The 18,921-nt window shown below is 46.0% G+C and overlaps 1 protein-coding gene across 1 annotated transcript; it reads left to right on the forward strand.

Annotated features, from left to right (window-relative positions):
* Positions 1-5,791: 5,791 nt before the first annotated feature.
* On the forward strand, positions 5,792-13,528 carry LOC141091506 (endogenous retrovirus group PABLB member 1 Env polyprotein-like). Its single transcript, XM_073577124.1, has 2 exons — positions 5,792-6,324; positions 9,381-13,528. Exon 2 carries the CDS (start codon positions 11,855-11,857, stop codon positions 12,965-12,967), a length of 1,113 nt encoding a protein of 370 aa, XP_073433225.1. The 5' UTR covers positions 5,792-6,324; positions 9,381-11,854; the 3' UTR covers positions 12,968-13,528.
* The last annotated feature ends 5,393 nt before the right edge of the window (positions 13,529-18,921 follow it).

Genomic DNA, 18,921 nt, shown 5'->3' on the forward strand with positions numbered 1-18,921 from the left:
ATAAGCACACTCTATACCGCATAATGCACTCTCCATATTCATTCTTTACACAGTATAATGCACTCCCACTAGGCAGACTCTATACAATATAATGCACCACCATAGGCAGACTCTATACAGTATAATGCACCACCTATTGGCAGACTCTATACAGTATAATGTACTCCCCATAGGCAGAGTCTATATAGTACAATGCACTCCCAATAAGCAGACTCTATACAGTATAATGCTCTCCCAATAAGCAGACTCTATACAGTATAATGCACTCCCCATAGGTAGACTATATAGTATAATGCACTCCCATAGGCAGACTATACAGTATAATGTACTCACCAAAGGCAGACTCTATATGGTATAATGCATTCCCCATAGACAGACTCTATATAGTATAATGTACTCCCGATAGTCAGACTCTATACAGTATAATGCACTCCCAATAGGCAGACTCTAAACAATATAATGCACTGCCAGTAGGCAGAATCTATATAGTATAATGCACTCCCCATAGACAGACTCTATATAGTATAATGCACTCCCAATAAGCAGACTCTATACAGTATAATGCACTCCCAATAAGCTGATTCTATACAGTATAATGCACTCCCCATAGGCAGACTATATAGTATAATGCACTCCCATAGGCAGACTCTATACAGTATAATGTACTCACACCATAGGCAGACTCTATATAGCATAATGTATTCCCCATAGACAGACTCTATATATTATAATGTACTCCCCATAGACAGACTCTACACAGTATAATGCACTCCCAATAGGCAGACTCTATACAATATAATGCACTCCCAGTAGGCAGAATCTAAATAGTATAATGCACTCCCAGTAGGCAGAATCTATATAGTATAATGCACTCCACATAGGCAGACTCTATATAATATAATGTACCCCCAATAAGCAGACTCTGTACAGTATAATGCACTCCCCATAGGCAGACTATAGTATAATGCACTCCCCATAGGCAGACTCTATATAGTATAATGCACTCCCAATAAGCAGACTCTATACAGTATAATGCACTCCCCATAGGCAGACTATATAGTATAATGCACTCCCCATAGGCAGACTCTATACAGTATAATGCACTCCCAATAGGCAGACTATACAGTATAATGCACCCCCATAGTCAGACTCTACAGTATGTAGTATAATGCACTTCCAAAAGGCAGACGTTATGCAGTATACTGCACTCCCAATATGCCTCTATAGTATAATGGACTCCCCATAAAAAAATGCAATACTCACCTCCCTCTCATTCAGGACAGTGGGCGTCAAGTAATGATGTCATCGCGCCCGCTGTCAGTGTCTGCATCAGTGACATCAGATGCAGTGGTGGAATGATGCTAGAGGAAACGTGACGCTCCCTGTCTCATTAGTGCTTTCAACTGTATCGGCATCCAGTTGAACTTACGATGACAGGCGCGAGGCCCTGGGCTGGCACCGCAGCCGGGTGGCAGTGAAGGTAGATCAAGTTTCCCTGCTCTGAAGCAGAGTTTAACTGTATGGGTGCGCTGTGCATGCCTATACAGCTAACAGTAGCGTAGCTCCGGGTGGGCCCCTCAGAGCGTGGGGTCAGGGGCAACCGCCCCCTCTGCCCCCCTGATAGATTTTACATTTAAAAAAAAAAATAAACAGCCCTCCCTGTCCCTTTAAAAATAATTTCCAATGTGTTAAGATGAGATTGCGGTACATATGTTTTTATAAGGCCTATTAATACCGTAAATGGCTGGAGAGCGGCTGGAAGGCTGGAGTTGTCTGCACTCCTGGGCTGCGCTCTGAAGCAGATGCATCAAGTCAATGGCATCTGGTGTGTGAACAGTGACCAAGAATCCATCATTGTCTGACATGAAGAGGCACAGAGATGATCAGAATGAGAAGTGCCAGAGGGGCGCCAGGGACGCGCTGCCACACAGGCAGGCGAGCGACAGCTGAGGAGGAGGAGGCATGATATGGAGCAGTGGGAGGAAGACGGATGGGGGGGCATCACTGTATCTTCAACTGCGAGATTTCTCAGCATCTTATCTTCTAACAAAAGCACAGAGGAGAACAATTCACCCAAAAAAATTTAAAAAGCAAAAAAAAAAAATTGGAAGTGAGGATTTACCTGATCGCTCTGTCTCTAGTATCTGTAGAAAAAAAATTTTTTCGTCTTGTCCTGAATGGAAAACTGCTCTCCTGGATGTTCTGCGAGAGCCCTGCAAATTGTAATCTGAGGAGGAAAACAAAATGGAACATTCTATTTTTCTTTTTTTTTTTTTAGGTACCGGTATTCACCATCTTTTTTTATTTTTTATTGTATTATTAAACAAATAGTAGAAATAATAGTATGGGCGGATATAAGAAACTTTGTAATACGTCTTATCAGAGAAATCTGCCTCTTTCTCCTCTTATAATCTATTCCTTCCTGCCCTATCTGCCTCCTAACCTTATCATTTACTCTGCAAAATACAGCTCACATCCATCTTGCTCAAAACAAGACAGACTGCTAGCTCACTGTCCGAGCTCATTATATTCTATGGAGAGGAGAGAAGAGCAGAGTGAGGAAACAAGCAGAGGGAGACATAGGAAGATTGTGCTGAGCATTCTAACAAGTGTCTCCAGTGCTGGATTCACATCTACACTGCTCATTACTGCTGAATAATGTGTCCTCCATGCTGTTGCTGCTTCTCTTTTTGTGCTAAAGAAGAGATGAAGAGCAGGAATTCCTTTAAGTGTGCTGTGTATGGCAGAAATCATAGCAGATAGTCTCCACCCACTAGCCGGCGTCAATTGCAAATTAGAGCTAGAGCCTGAAGAAGGGAGAACTGTTAAAAATGCAGATTGCAAGTAATATAATGGCCAGAAATAGTGTTATTCCTCATGTACACAAAGGCGGCTTATTATAGTTATTTGAAAGTATGGTTACCCTTTAAGGGGTTCTCCACTTTGGACAATCTCTAGCTGTTTTAGGGCCCCTTAAAAATATAAAATCAAATCCCTAGTGATCAACTTGTCTTTGTGAAAAATCTATGAGCAAGTGTCCAATTTCCCTGCAGCACCACCACATGGAGAAATGAATTACTACACAGCGTCCGTTCATATCTATAGGTTGTGTGCTGGAGGATAGTTTTCCCTGATGCTGCTGCCACCAGTGATCAGCAGGGAAACCTGGCAGCAGATGCTTAATTTCCATGCAGCGCCCCTACAGGAGAAAGGAACTATTACATAGTTCTTCTTGAATCAAAGGACGGTCCATGTAATGAGCAGACATATCAGGTCGTTCAGATCGTCTGTCCTTCACACTGGTTTCTCCAAACCAGACAATCCCTTTAAGTGACTTTTATTCTTACATTTAAATTATCATAATTTCCTCCCCATCCTCGTATTTACGATCGGTGACCACACGCCGATCTCCGGCTCTGTACAAACGCTACAACTCCCATCATCAGTCACTGCGCCGATGGGAGCCATTTGCACGGTTCTAACCAGGTTCCATCACCCGCAGGCGTATTTACAGGAGAATAATGAGTTTATGCCACATTAGGTTTTCTAATTATTTGTACTGGAGACTTTACCAGCGCTCGCTGTGCGGGACGGAGCTACAAAAAAAAGAAAACATGGCCGCTGTTCAATAGTGATTTCTTATGACATACTGTACGGCGACCGTATGGACCCAGCTACAAAACGTGGCCAAAATCACATGTATTTACAGGATCAGCTGCTGTGACCCTCACCGATCCCAAGCACAGCGCTCTGACATGGGACTGCCGAATGTAGGTGATCGCTGCATCTCAGGCGGGCCTAAAAAGGAAAAATCTAGAGATTACTCTCATGCCCTCCGTTCTGATGAAGCATATCAGGGCATCGTTCTTGGGATCGGTGAGGGTCCGACGGATCCTGAGAATGATGCTGCTATTTTGCCGTGATAATTACATAACGATTTTGCTAAAAAAAAAAATTCCTAAAATCGAAAGCCATCTCCTATGCGCAAAATAGGTGATCATTTACTGATCGTCGTTGGGGGATTCGACCGCTGAGCCTTCCACCAATCCCGAGGACATGATTGTGTAATGCATCATCATTCTTCATAGGAGTGCCGTAGAGAGCGCTGTACTCATCCATCACCGCCAGCGCTATAGAGGTGCACGGACGGTTACCCCGGCATTGCTGTGGGGCATTTCAGAGTCTCATTCTCTGGATGGATAAGGGTCCAACTACTGGGACCACCACGCTAAAGGGTGACAACTTTTTGAAAGAGGGGGATTATCCACTGGGACCCCAAGAACTGGCCTCTGAAATATATTTGTAGTCCAAACTGGCTGGGAGCTCTGCGAACCCTTGCCCACCTGCTGGCATCCCCGATTCCTCTTTTGAATAGCCGACCTGGTGCGGTGTCATGTGTGTGTCATGTCACAACGATGATGCCAGGTCAAAAGAAGAGTCAGGGACACCGGCAGGTAGGAGAGGATTCACTGGCAGGTAGGGTGTTGGCCAGGAGGTAGTTTAGGGTTCACGGGGGTGTAGGAGAGGGTTCACTGGCAGGTACGAGAGGTTTTACTAGCAGGTAGGTAGTAAAGGTTTCACTCGCAGGTAGGAGAGGTTTCAATTGCAGGTAGGAGAGGGTTCACTGGCAGGTAGGAGAGGGTTCACTGGCAGGTAGGGTGTTGGCCAGGAGGTAGTTTAGGGTTCACGGGGGTGTAGGAGAGTGTTTGTCGGCAGGTAGGAGAGTGTTTGTCGGCAGGTAGGAGAGTGTTTGTCGGCAGGTAGGAGAGGGTTCACTGGCAGGTAGGAGAGTGTTTGTCGTCAGGTAGGAGAGGGTTCACTGGCAGGTAGGAGAGGGCTCACTGGTAGGTAGTAGAGGGCTCACTGGCAGGTAGGAGAGGGCTCACTGGCAGGTAGGAGAGGGCTCACTGGTAGGTAGGAGAGGGCTCACTGGCAGGTAGGAGAGGGCTCACTGGTAGGTAGGAGAGGGCTCACTGGTAGGTAGTAGAGGGCTCACTGGCAGGTAGGAGAGGGCTCACTGGCAGGTAGGAGAGGGCTCACTGGTAGGTAGGAGAGGGCTCACTGGTAGGTAGGAGAGGGCTCACTGGTAGGTAGGAGAGGGCTCACTGGTAGGTAGTAGAGGGCTAACTGGCAGGTAGGAGAGGGCTCACTGGTAGGTAGGAGAGGGCTCACTGGCAGGTAGGAGAGGGCTCACTGGTAGGTAGGAGAGGGCTCACTGGTAGGTAGGAGAGGGCTCACTGGTAGGTAGGAGAGGGCTCACTGGTAGGTAGTAGAGGGCTCACTGGCAGGTAGGAGAGGGCTCACTGGTAGGTAGGAGAGGGCTCACTGGCAGGTAGGAGAGGGCTCACTGGTAGGTAGGAGAGGGCTCACTGGCAGGTAGGAGAGGGCTCACTGGCAGGTAGGAGAGGGCTCACTGGTAGGTAGTAGAGGGCTAACTGGCAGGTAGGAGAGGGCTCACTGGTAGGTAGGAGAGGGCTCACTGGCAGGTAGGAGAGGGCTCACTGGTAGGTAGGAGAGGGCTCACTGGTAGGTAGGAGAGGGCTCACTGGTAGGTAGGAGAGGGCTAACTGGCAGGTAGGAGAGGGCTCACTGGTAGGTAGGAGAGGGCTCACTGGCAGGTAGGAGAGGGCTCACTGGTAGGTAGGAGAGGGCTCACAGACAGGTAGGAGAGGGCTCACTGGTAGGTAGGAGAGGGCTCACTGGTAGGTAGTGTCAAGGTGAAAATATATTTTCTTATATAACTTTTATATTTTTATACTGTGAAACAATAAGTTTTTCCTAATTGCTTGCTAATGCAAATGTAACTGTATTAAAGATGGCTGCCAGTGTTCACTTTCACTTAAATTCAGTGTCTAAAGAGTTAAGTTAAGTTTCATTTCTCCTAAAAAAGATAACTCAGGAATGTGAAGAAGGAGTAACCATCGGGAGACGTTTTGACGAATCAGAGAGAGACTGGACACTAGATGTATACTGCATAAACCCCGCCTAATGCACGCCTTCCCCTAACACTCAATATAGTATTGTGTATTTGTAAATAAAGCCAGTTGTTGTACTGCTCCTGACAGGTGTGGATGCAGGACATTAGCTAAGACTGAATCAGCTGCGTGTCTGAGTCATTCTTAATCGGTACCAGATGTTTTGCGCTCGCACAATGATTTGGAATGACTGGTGAATGAGGATTCATTGTCGTTTACGACCCCGACAATTTGGAGCCCAACGGGGGGCGTGGACAGTGATCCGAGGCTCCTCTGGACCCATGCTTGGATGTCTGTGGATGATACCTGTAGTGGCTGACCTCGAGGACTGATCACCCTCCAAAACACGGTAAGTGAGATCATATACACTGTATGTGTCACACTTGCTAGTGTCTCAGCCGTTATTGGTTTGTCTGTGGTCTCCTTGGGTCTGAGGGGTGACTGGTCGAGTGGTGAGACTGAGTGCGATCCTGTGCCACGCTCTGAACCAGCAACAGAGACGTCGCATTCTGCGCGTCCTCGTGTACACCACACCTCCTCCACCGGTCATTGTACTCCATTCAACCACCCTACCCGTGACTATTGTCTAGTAGTGATGTGGAGTGATAAATTGAGCTAGTTGCAGATTGTGGGGCAACCTAGAGGAAGGGATAGGAGACGCAGCCTCTGTGATATTGTACCAGCTAGGTAATTAAGACGTCCCGAGAAGGGACCACCTGTATTTCTGTGGAGGGCTCTCACTAGGAGACCGCCTCCCGACTGTTGGAATATCGTGGCAGGATAATCTGTTAATCACTGCTGTTCAAGGTTAGGGAAAGGAAATATTGAGCGCGAGGCTCTTTTCCTAGTACGTCGAACGTGAGGCTCCGTACTGTGGAACATCAGTGTTGATATCGCTACCAGTGGTTTTTCTGCAGAGAACCATAGTATTCTGTAAGAGTCATGCTGCGTATCTTAAAGCAGAAGAAGTCTGTGCCCCACAAGTTAGATGATGATGCTGTGGAGGTCAAGGCAATAGTAGCGTCACGGGAAGGCAAGAAGGCAGTCAAGAATGTTGAGAGATTGTATAAGCATGTAGGATTGCCCTCGTCAGGGAGATTACAGCCGGCTATGTGGCATAATCTCATAGAGAACAAACGAGGCATGTTGAAAGATAAAGGATTGTTAGAACAAGCACAAGCTCATCTGCGAGTTGCGCGAGGCTTGAAGAATGAAGGATGGAAAGAGATTGATGGGGAACAGTCAGGGAAAGATACCTGAAGAAGGAGACCGGTTATGTGATATAATTGAGGATAGATATGGAAGTAGTGCAGCAAAGAACCTGGAAAAAGTATTAATCAAATCCAAAGTGCAAGATAGGCAGGCTGTGTGAATCCTTGTATATATGTCTATGAGAACCTCTGAATAAGATGAGAGATGAGTAAAAAAAAAAAAAAAAAATCAGTGAATGAGCACGTATGAATGAATCATCACACATCGTTTTTGTGTCAAGAGATTTGTGACCTTTCTAGTTGTGGTGGAATCCCGGACAGATGCGTTATAGATATTTCAAATCTACATCTGAGACTGAATGAATTGAGTAATGATATAGTTCGTGTTATGTGTGGCATTACATTGTAAAGTTTCCTGAATGCATTTGGCCAGAAAAAGGGCAAGACACGGTTAATCTCATTATACAGTTATCTGCCCTTACAGTGAAATCCCGTGATTTTGAGTTTCTTTGTAGAAATTGATTTTGATAAGTCTAAAGAACTACAGAATTCTGTGAAGGACGACGCTGCATTCTGACGGGAGGGGTGAAGGATGGCGCTGCGTAGTTTCTTCTCCCTTCGCTCTTATCTCTGCTGAGTGTGAGCTGTGCTCAAAATTCTCTGTAATTCTATCCGTAAGGTACACGCTGAAAGATTTGTGCATTTTAAAGCAACAGTACTTAATTGAAGATTGGAAGTTAAAAGTAAGATATGGTGCCTAATTTAGAAGGGAATTGTAAGTGATTGCTTGGTCATTAATGTGTTTGAACCTGCTTCTAGTTGTGTGATTGATTTGTATAGCAAATTGTGTCAAATTACAAGAGACAGAGAAGGAAGGAAGCAGTAAAACAAGTGGGACAAATATTGAAAAAGGCAAAAATACCAGAGTGTGAATGTTTGGATGTACAAAAAGGCACAGACAAGGGAAGAAAATAGCAAGTGAATAAATGATGCTTGAGAATGTGCAGCAGTGTGGAAGGTGTATTATGAATGTTTGATTGACAAAGTGTAATCAGAGACCCAGACAAAACAGATGGACTTGTAAACACTGTGGTCAGACTCAGACAAATCCAGACTGAATAGCTACTTGTGTGACCTGTGCTACTGACCTAAGAGAATTGCACTAAATCCTATCCAGACAAGATCATAAGAAGCTGACATAATAGTGTGGATAGTGGGTAGTAGGGACATTGGCCCTTGAGGAGTAAGCTGACAGTAGACATCAGACGGCCAACCCCATCAGGACCTAGAAGTGTGACTAGAATAAGAAAGATACAGGTGTATTATCCCTGGAGCCCCTCTGACCAGCTAGCTTTGCTGAAGCAGCTGCCTGCCCCTGAAGACCAACCATTCCCATTTTACAGACACACAGATGTGACAAAAAATCAGGCTTGGGGCATGGATGATAAATCTGCACGATCTGGGGAGACGTACTGTGAGTCACTAAGACAATGGGCTGCAGTGGAACAATCAGAGCAGTCTGTACTCCTGACTAATGTGACACAGCAAAAAGGAGAGAGAGTAGAGATATACCTTGGACGGTTACAGCTGAAATGGGCAGACATGGGGTACATTTGCATAAATCCACTTGATGTTAGAATACTGGTGGATGCATTCATTGACGGTATGAACAAAGACTTACGAGACGCAGTACAGACAGCCAGATCTGAATGGAGACATGTAGATCCGAAAGACCTCCTTAAGGTAGCTAAAGAAATTGAGCAAACAAGGACAATAAAACGACCTGTCATGTATGCTGGAGCACAAGGAAAAAAGTGGAGACGTAATAGGAAAGGCATGTGAGATGACACTGACGTTTCTTTTGACAATCTATTCCCCACATGACATCCATGCCATACTCCTACAAGTTCAACCAAAACATCTGTCTATGGCCAGACAGCTCCGACTTGAGTGTGCTCTACTAATTCCTGAGTATGTCACTCCTCAAAAGATGTAACGTTCTGAATCCAGCCACCCTCCTGCCTGTGGATTCAGAAAAGGGGGAATTGGTGACCGTATTGGCAAGTGAGGAAGGATACTTTGACATGACGCATGAACATGTCTGCATAGGACTGATGAGTCAGGAGACAGTTGGGTTTGCACACATTCATGAAAAACCTGTTCCTAATGCAGACTTTGAGTTTCTTTTTTGTAGATGGCCCCAGATACCACCAGGATGGACGATTCTACACTGGATATGCAGTAGTATCCTCACATGAGGTAATCCGAGCGGAACCACTCTCTCCTCACATGTCGGCGCAGGAGGCAGAGTTGAAGGCACTCACTGAGGCGTGTAGAGCCGCTGCAGGTAAAGTCGCTAATATTTTCACAGATTCGAAGCCCATTAAAAATGCAGAGCTGGTGAAACAATTGATGGAGGCATTGATGTTACCAGTCCAGGTTGGCATTGTCAAGGTAAAAGCACACACAAAGGTGACTCCGTGGAGGTAGAGGGCAATAGAAGGGCGAACGAGGCTGCTAAAATAGCACAAGGCGGCCTAGAGAGAGCAGTGGACGGTGGCGGGGAGTCAGCGTATTCCAGCCACATTGGGTCTAGATGTCCTGAAATCCCTCCAGCAAAAGGCTGCCCAAACAGAGAAGGTACACCAGGGGAGACTGGGAGCTGAGCTGAACTCAAATGGAGTATGGGAGAATAAGGATAAAATGTGCCCACCAAAGTCCCTGTTCCCAATCATGGCGCAAGCAGCACATGGCCCCAATCACACCTCAAAAAGTCACATGTGTGCCATGGTAGATGCCTTCTGGATCGCTCCTGGCTTCAGTTGCGCAGCCGCGAAACTTGTACAATCATGCCTCATCTGTGCACAGCACAACCCAGGTAAAACAGTAAAAGTCCCTAAGAAAGCGACATCTAGGCCTCTCTACCCGTTTCAGAGACGGCAGATTGACGACATACAGCTACCAAGGTAGGAGTGTATGCAAATATCCTAGTATGTGTAGATCTCTTCTCTGGATGGCCAGAGGCCTACCCGGTGAAAACGGCTACAGCTCGAGCTACTGCAAAGAAACTGGTGATGGAACTAGTACCACGATTCGGTGTCCCTGGAACAATTGAATCAGACAGAGGTACACACTTTACTGCTGAGGTAATGCAAAATGTAATGCAAATGATAGGTGTAGAACAAGCATTTCATACACCCTACCACCCACAGAGTTCAGGGAAGGTAGAGAGAATGAACGGGACACTGAAATTGAAAATACAGAAAACCATGGAGCAGACCCATAGACCATGGCCAGAGTGTCTCCCATTAGCATTATTCTCAGTAAGGTACACACCCACGGGGAAAACTAAACTGTCACCCTTCGAGATACTGTTTGGAAGACCACCGAACACAGGGTTGTACTACCCACAGGTCTTAACACTCAATGTGGATAATTTGACAAGTTATGTAATCCAGTTGCAAAAGCATTTAACTCAAATGCATTCTCTAGTTTTCTCTTCCATTCCAGATCCAGATAGTGTGGAAGGAACTAACTGTCTACAACCTGGTGATTACGTATATGTCAAGAAACACTCCAGAAAGACCCTTGAACCCCGATATCAAGGACCTTACCAAGTACTCCTAATAACGCCTACTTCTGTTAAGTTGGAAGGACGACCAACCTGGATCCACGCATCGCATTGCAAACTAGCCACAGGAGTTAACAAAGCATAAGAGTGCATAATGTTTTGGTTTGGTTTTGTTGCATTATCTGTAATAATGGTAGCTGCGTGGGACAATCTAAATTCTCCAATGTCCTTGAATAATAAGTTTATACAACATCATGAAAAAATACTAAATGATTGGTCAAAAGACACTCAGTCTCCAGCAGATTGCTGGATCTGCACACATTCACCAATATCGGCCACTAGTATTCCGTTCCTTGTTATTCCTGTGCCACCCGAGGAATTATTTGCCTGGACCAGTTGTTCTGATACACTTGCTAATAATGCCACAAATAATGTGAAGTTATGGAACACAACTGTTGGAATACCTATTGTGGGATGGGTAGGATACCCTTGGTGGCAGGGTAATCTTTCAGGAAGTAACACATACCTTCAATATCTGGCATATAAAAGGGGGGCTTTGGTACCCAGGAATAGAACTCGGTTAACCTACCTGGGGCAAATTCCAATGTATGGCCTACAAGTTAGTTTTAATGTAACTTCCCACTCTACTGATGCCTTCAAACCAATTCTGCTAGAAAGAAGGTTGCATAACACGTCCTGGAAGTATTCCAATTTATTTCCCCAGGGCAATAATGAAACTTGTTTTAATATTTCAGGTAATATACCTTGCAACGAGTCATCTGGATATGAGAAAGGAACTCCCACCTGTAGAAATCCCGATGTAGGGTATTGTAGACCTTTAGGACAACTTCCAAATTGGTGTATGCTTCAGAATGTATCTGCGTTCATAGATTTAGTTCATAGACTGGTATTACAACATTCAGCCCTATGGGACCTACCTAGTGACATGTTCTGGGTATGTGGAGACAATGCATATAAATGGTTGCCAGTAGGGGTAAAAGGTGCTTGTACTCTGGGTCGTTTGACTCCAGCTACCTTTGTTATTCCGAATGACCAGTTGAATACTCAGAGCATACCTAAACACCACTGCCTGTGTCATGAATTTGTTGAAAGGTTTGAAGCCCACCGATTGCCCAGATTACGTCCCACTAATTCATAAGGAACCCAAACTAAAGGTCCCAGGAGAAGTAACTGTATTAGCTGACAATTACACCTGCTATAATTCCCACGACACCACAGGTACACCAGTAGGGATCTTCGAGACAGGTTTCTGCAAAGAGAATAGTTCTCTAGATACTGACTTGTTAATCAAACATACACAATATATGTATGACATTTATTGGTTATGTGGAGATGGTAAGCTCCGTCCTAGGTTGCCAAATGCCTGGACAGGCCAATGCACCCTTGTTAAACTAGCTATGCAGTTCAAGATTCTACCCTGGGATCCAAAGATACCTGATGAACCTACCAGGAAAAGGAGAAGCCTCGATCAGCTCCATATGAGTTATGAAGAAGATCCACTAGTATATATTGATGCTATTGGAGTGCCAAGGGGGGTGCCTGACCAATTTAAAGCCCAGAACCAGATCTATGCTGGCTTTGCTTCTATAATCCCACAGGTGCAGATTAATAAAAATGTTGAATGGATCAATTACATATATTACAGTGAACAAAGGTTTGTCAATTTCAGCCAAGATGCCTTCCAAGGTATAGTTGAAGAATTGGGCCCTAACACTAGAATGACACTCCAAAATCGACTAGCCCTTGATATGATATTAGCTGAGAAAGGAGGAGTTTGTGGGATGGTGGGAGAGGAGTGTTGTACCTATATCCCTCAGAACTCTGGAGTGAATGGAAAAACCATGATAGCCCTTAAAAAGATAACTGGGTTAGCAGCAGAATTGAAAACTAATGCTGGAGTAGACACATCTTTCTTTTCCGGCTGGTTGGGTGGACTCAAGGGATTCCTTCAACAAGCTTGTATAGTACTGATTGCCCTCCTTGTAATTGGATCAATAACTCTTTGTTGTGTTATTCCCTTGTATAAAAAGGTTATTGCCAAAGCAACTCCGACTGGCACCTTCCTCAATCAAGAAGTAGACCCACCAGAGTACGATGGTACTGATCTAGGGAAGATCCCTAAGTATATTCCCCTCAAGAGAGTAGACAAAACCCCCCATTCTCAGATGATGTTGAGAGACTTAGTTTAGGGACAGCGGGAGAACTCCATGTGAGGTTAGTGAAGGGTTCAGCTGCCTGGAGGCCTCTCGCTAGGGGAGAGCTTCTGAGGTGTCTGGATGAAGAAATCCACCTCCCCTTTTCCCATCACATGGACAGTCTCGAAGGATCTTTCATTAAGGGAAAAACTTAGTGTTTAGGGGGGATTGTCAAGGTGAAAATATATTTTCTTATATAACTTTTATATTTTTATACTGTGAAACAATAAGTTTTTCCTAATTGCTTGCTAATGCAAATGTAACTGTATTAAAGATGGCTGCCAGTGTTCACTTTCACTTAAATTCAGTGTCTAAAGAGTTAAGTTAAGTTTCATTTCTCCTAAAAAAGATAACTCAGGAATGTGAAGAAGGAGTAACCATCGGGAGACGTTTTGACGAATCAGAGAGAGACTGGACACTAGATGTATACTGCATAAACCCCGCCTAATGCACGCCTTCCCCTAACACTCAATATAGTATTGTGTATTTGTAAATAAAGCCAGTTGTTGTACTGCTCCTGACAGGTGTGGATGCAGGACATTAGCTAAGACTGAATCAGCTGCGTGTCTGAGTCATTCTTAATCGGTACCAGATGTTTTGCGCTCGCACAATGATTTGGAATGACTGGTGAATGAGGATTCATTGTCGTTTACGACCCCGACAGTAGGAGAGGGCTCACTGGTAGGTAGGAGAGGGCTCACTGGTAGGTAGGAGAGGGCTCACTGGCAGGTAGGAGAGGGCTCACTGGTAGGTAGTAGAGGGCTAACTGGCAGGTAGGAGAGGGCTCACTGGTAGGTAGGAGAGGGCTCACTGGCAGGTAGGAGAGGGCTCACTGGTAGGTAGGAGAGGGCTCACTGGTAGGTAGTAGCGGGCTAACTGGCAGGTAGTAGAGGGCTCACTGGCAGGTAGGAGAGGGCTCACTGGCAGGTAGGAGAGGGCTCACTGGCAGGTAGGAGAGGGCTCACTGGTAGGTAGTAGAGGGCTCACTGGTAGGTAGGAGAGGGCTCACTGGTAGGTAGGAGAGGGCTCACTGGCAGGTAGGAGAGGGCTCACTGGTTGGTAGGAGAGGGCTCACTGGCAGGTAGGAGAGGGTTCACTGGCAGGTAGTAGAGGGCTCACTGGTTGGTAGGAGAGGGCTCACTGGTTGGTAGGAGAGGGCTCACTGGCAGGTAGGAGAGGGCTCACTGGCAGGTAGTAGAGGGTTTGCTGGTAGGTAATAGAGGGTTTGTGGCAGGTAGGAGGGATTCACTGGTATGTAGTAAAGGCTTTACCAGCAGGTACGAGAGGGCTCACTGGCAGGTAGGAGAGGGCTCACTGGCAGGTAGGAGAGGTTTTTGCAGGCAAGTAGGAGAGGGTTTGCTGGTAGGTAGGAGAGGTTTTGCCAGTAGGTTAGAGAGAATTCTCCAGCAGGTAGGAGAGGGTTCGATGGTAGGTAGGACAGAGTTCGCTGGTAGGTAGGAGAGGTTTCACCGGCAGGTAGGAGTGGATTTGCCAGTAGGTAGGAAAGGAACCTGGCAGGTGGAAGAGGGTTCACAGGGAGGTAAGAAATGCTTCGCCAGCAGGTAGGAGAGGGTTTGCCAGCAAAAAGTAGAGGGTTTGCCAGCAGGGAGGAAAGGCTTCGCCGGCAGGTAAGAGAGGGTTCACTGGCAGGTAGGAGATGGTTTGTAGGCAGGTAGGAGAGGGTTTGCCGGCAGGTAAGAGAGGGCTCACCGGTAGATAGGAGAGGGTTTGCAGGCAGGTAGGAGAGGGTTCACCGGTAGATAGGAGAGGCGGGTTTGCCGGCAGGTAGGAGAGGCTTCGCCGGCAGATAGGAAAGACTTCACCAGCAGGTAGAAGAGGGTCTGCAGGTAAGAGAGGGTTCGCCGGGAGGTAGGAAATGCTTCACCAGCAGGTAGGAGAGGGTTTGAAAGCAAGAAGGAGAGTGTTTGCCAGCAGGGAGGAAAGGCTTCGCCGGCAGGTAAGAGAGGGTTCACTGGCAGCTAGGAGAGGGTTTGCAGGCAGGTAGGAGAGGGTTTGCCGGCAGGTAGGAGAGGGCTCACCGGTAGATAGGAGAGGGTTTGCAGGCAGGTAGGAGAGGGTTCACCGGTAGATAGGAGAGGCGGGTTTGCCGGCAGGTAGGAGAGGGCTCACCGGTAGATAGGAGAGGGCTCGCCGCCAGGTAGGAGAGGGCTCACCAGTAGATAGGAGAGTGTTTGCAGTCAGGTAGGAGACGGTTTGCCGGCAGGTAGGAGAGGGCTCGCCGGCAGGTAGGAGAGGGCTCACCAGTAGATAGGAGAGGGTTTGCAGGCAGGTAGGAGAGGGTTTGCCGGCAGGTAGGAGAGGCTTCGCCGGCAGATAGGAAAGACTTCACCAGCAGGTAGAAGAGGGTTTGCAGGTAAGAGAGGGTTCGCCGGGAGGTAGGAAATGCTTCACCAGCAGGTAGGAGAGGGTTTGAAAGCAAGAAGGAGAGTGTTTGCCAGCAGGTAGGAAAGGCTTCTCCGGCAGTTAGCAGATATCATGATGATAGGTAATCTACACAGCTTGGTGCACATTTGGCCACTTTCGCTGTGGAATTTTTTTGACATTGGTCTTTCCATGTGGTCGCCTTCTCTTAATATAAACTAGAATAATTATAGTCCACTCCATTTTAATAGTAATATATTTTATATATGACGTTCTGCAGCAGACAAAGTATTTATTATAATAATTGGAGATTGGCGAACCCAAACAGTAGTTTGGCGTCAGTACCGAACACCTACAGTTCGGGCACAGACCCCGAACACTAACTTCACCAGGAAGTCCATGTTACTGTTTGGGTTTGGTACCCTGAACACCGGATGTTTCTAGCGCTGTCATATGCATGACAGCGCAGCAAACAGTGCGTCTAGTAGGTGGTACAATCATTACCGCCGGTCAGACAGTCGGGTCACCCACGCTGTCATTGGAGGTAAAAAGTTTACCTCCAGTCACTGACATCGGCTGATGGGGCGTAGCAGCCATCAGCCTACGCCTGCTGCCGCTAATAACAGCGAGAGGAAATGCAGCTGATCAGAGTATTCATCAGCCAATCAGCCGGCGACTGCGCTCTAAATAAATAATTCTTTTTTAAAAAATGACGTGGGTTCCCCTGTATTTTTGATAACCAGTCAGCAAAACTTACAGCTGTGGGCTGCAATCCTCAGCTGTCAGCTTCAGCAAGGCTGGTATCAGGGGTAGAGGGGTCTCAAGCTGTTTTTTTTTTTAATTTAAATTAATAATTTTAAAAAATGGGGTGATATCTCCCCCATTTTTAACAACTAGACAAGCAAAAACAGACAGCTGGGGGCTGGTATTCGCATGGCTTGTAAGGGGCTATAGTCCTGGATTTTGTCCCCCCAGCCTAAAAATAGCAGCCAGCAGCTGCCCAGACAAAGCTCTTTAAACGCCTATCCATTACTAATCCTGTAGTTATGTTGTAAATAGACACACAGCCAAAATAAAGTACTTTATTTGAAATAAAAAATACACTTTTACTTTACTATTTAAAAATAACAAACACAGTTATACTTACCTATTGCTCATTCCACTGAAGCCAAGGTCTCCTGTAAAAAAACAAAAATAAAAACAACCATATCCCTCTCCTTTCTGTCCTTCTGTCCCACACCCATGTTTGGGGGATAAACAGTTTTCAACCTGGATGGTGCCAAGATGCGACCATCAGGCTGAGAACCAGTGAGGAATGAGCTGCTGTGAGCTCAGCATCAGTGACTAACGGTGATGTTATCGAGGTACCCGCAGGTCACTGAGGCTGCATTCCCAGCTGGGCCCCTGAACTGTGGTAACCTTGGTGAGATTACCGCTACCACAGTGAGAAAAAAATCTCACGGTGCAGCACTGAGCTCAAAGAGTTCACCAGGAGAGATGAGAAATTTCTCCCAGGGTACTCTCTGAGCTAACCGCTGCACTGTGAGACTTTCTCACTGTGCTATCGGTGGTCTCACTGAAGTCCCTGCAGTATAGGCGTCCGGCTGGGAACGCAGCCTCAGTGACCTACGGTAACCTTGATGACGTTACTGAGGCTGCGCTCGCAGCAGCTCATTCAGTAGTCACATCTTGGCACCATCCAGGTTGAAAACTGTTTATCCCCAGACATGGATTATGGTGTTGGACAGTAAGATAGACAGGTAAGGGATATGGTTGTTTTTTATTTATTTTTTTTACAGGAGAAGTTGGCTTCAGTGGAATACACATTAGGTTAGTATAACTGTGTTTGTTATTTTTTTAATTAAAAAGAAAAAAAGTGTCATCCACATGATAGCATGGCAAATACTGGGCACTCGGGCCCCATGGGGGTCTACGTTCCGGTACTGTTCTGGTAACCGAACCCGAACGTTTTTTAACTATTCGGCTGAAGACGCCGTACCTGAAGATTCAGGGTTCGCCCATCTCTAGTAATAATATGTCGCTCTAAAAAAGATAAGGAATATCACAACAGCTTTATAACCTGTATAAAGTAAATTGCTCAGGGGCTGTCAGTATATGATAAGTGACTGTGCAGATGGGCAAACACCTTAGGGGGAAGCACAATAAAAATTCTAATGGGAAATATTTTAAATTTACAACAGATTGATTAAATATCATATATATATATATATATATATATATATATATATACACTCACTGGCCACTTTATTAGGTACACCTGTCCAACTGTGTGTTAAGACTTAATTTCTAATCAGCCAATCACATGGCGGCAACTCAGTGCATTTAGGCATGTAGACATGGTCAAGACAATCTCCTGCAGTTCAAACCGAGCATCAGTATGGGGAAGAAAGGTGATTTGAGTGCCTTTGAACGTGGCATGATTGTTGGTGCCAGAAGGGCTGGTCTGAGAATTTCAGAAACTGCTGATCTACTGGGATTTTCACGCACAACCATCTCTAGGGTTTACAGAGAATGGTCCGAAAAAGAAAAAAAATCCAGTGAGCGGCAGTTCTGTGGCCGGAAATGCCTTGTTGATGCCAGAGGTCAGAGGAGAATGGGCAGACTGGTTCGAGCTGATAGAAAGGCAACAGTGACTCAAATTGCCCCCCGTTACAACCAAGGTAGGCAGAAGAGCATCTCTGAACGCACAGTGCGTCGAACTTTGAGGCAGATGGGCTACAGCAGCAGAAGACCACACTGGGTACCACTCCTCTCAGCTAAGAACAGGAAACTGAGGCTACAATTTGCACAAGCTCATCGAAATTGACCAGTAGAAGATTGGAAAAACGTTGCCTGGTCTGATGAGTCTCGATTTCTGCTGCGACATTCGGATGGTAGGGTCAGAATTTGGCGTAAACAACATGAAAGCATGGATCCATCCTGCCTTGTATCAACGGTTCAGGCTGGTGGTGGTGGTGTCATGGTGTGGGGAATTTTTTCTTGGCACTCTTTGGGCCCCTTGGTACCAATTGAGCATCGTTGCAACGCCACAGCCTACCTGAGTATTGTTGCTGACCATGTCCATCCCTTTATGACCACAATGTACCCAACATCTGATGGCTACTTTCAGCAGGATAATGCGCCATGTCATAAAGCTCGAATCATCTCAGATTGGTTTCTTGAACATGACAATGAGTTCACTGTACTCAAATGGCCTCCTCAGTCACCACATCTCAATCCAATAGAGCATCTTTGGGATGTGGTGGAACGGGAGATTCGCATCAGGGATGTGCAGCCGACAAATCTGCGCCAACTGTGTGATGCCATCATGTCAATATGGTCCAAAATCTCTGAGGAATGCTTCCAGCACCTTGTTGAATCTCTGCCACGAAGAATTGAGGCAGTTCTGAAGGCAAAAGGTGGTCCAACCCGTTACTAGCATGGTGTACCTAATAAAGTGGCCAGTGAGTGTATATATATATATATATATATATACAGTGTCTTGCGAAAGTATTCAGCCACCTGGAACTTTTCAACCTTTTCCTACATATCATGCTTCAAACATA

Source organism: Dendrobates tinctorius, unplaced genomic scaffold (genome assembly GCF_039654945.1).
Source record: "Dendrobates tinctorius isolate UK_male_01 unplaced genomic scaffold, ASM3965494v1 ptg000054l, whole genome shotgun sequence".
NCBI classification, from domain to species: Eukaryota; Metazoa; Chordata; class Amphibia; order Anura; family Dendrobatidae; genus Dendrobates; species Dendrobates tinctorius.

Coding starts and splice junctions, on each gene's coding strand:
- LOC141091506 (XM_073577124.1), top strand. CDS start 11,855: ATGAATTTGTTGAAAGGTTTGAAGCCCACCGATTGCCCAGATTACGTC.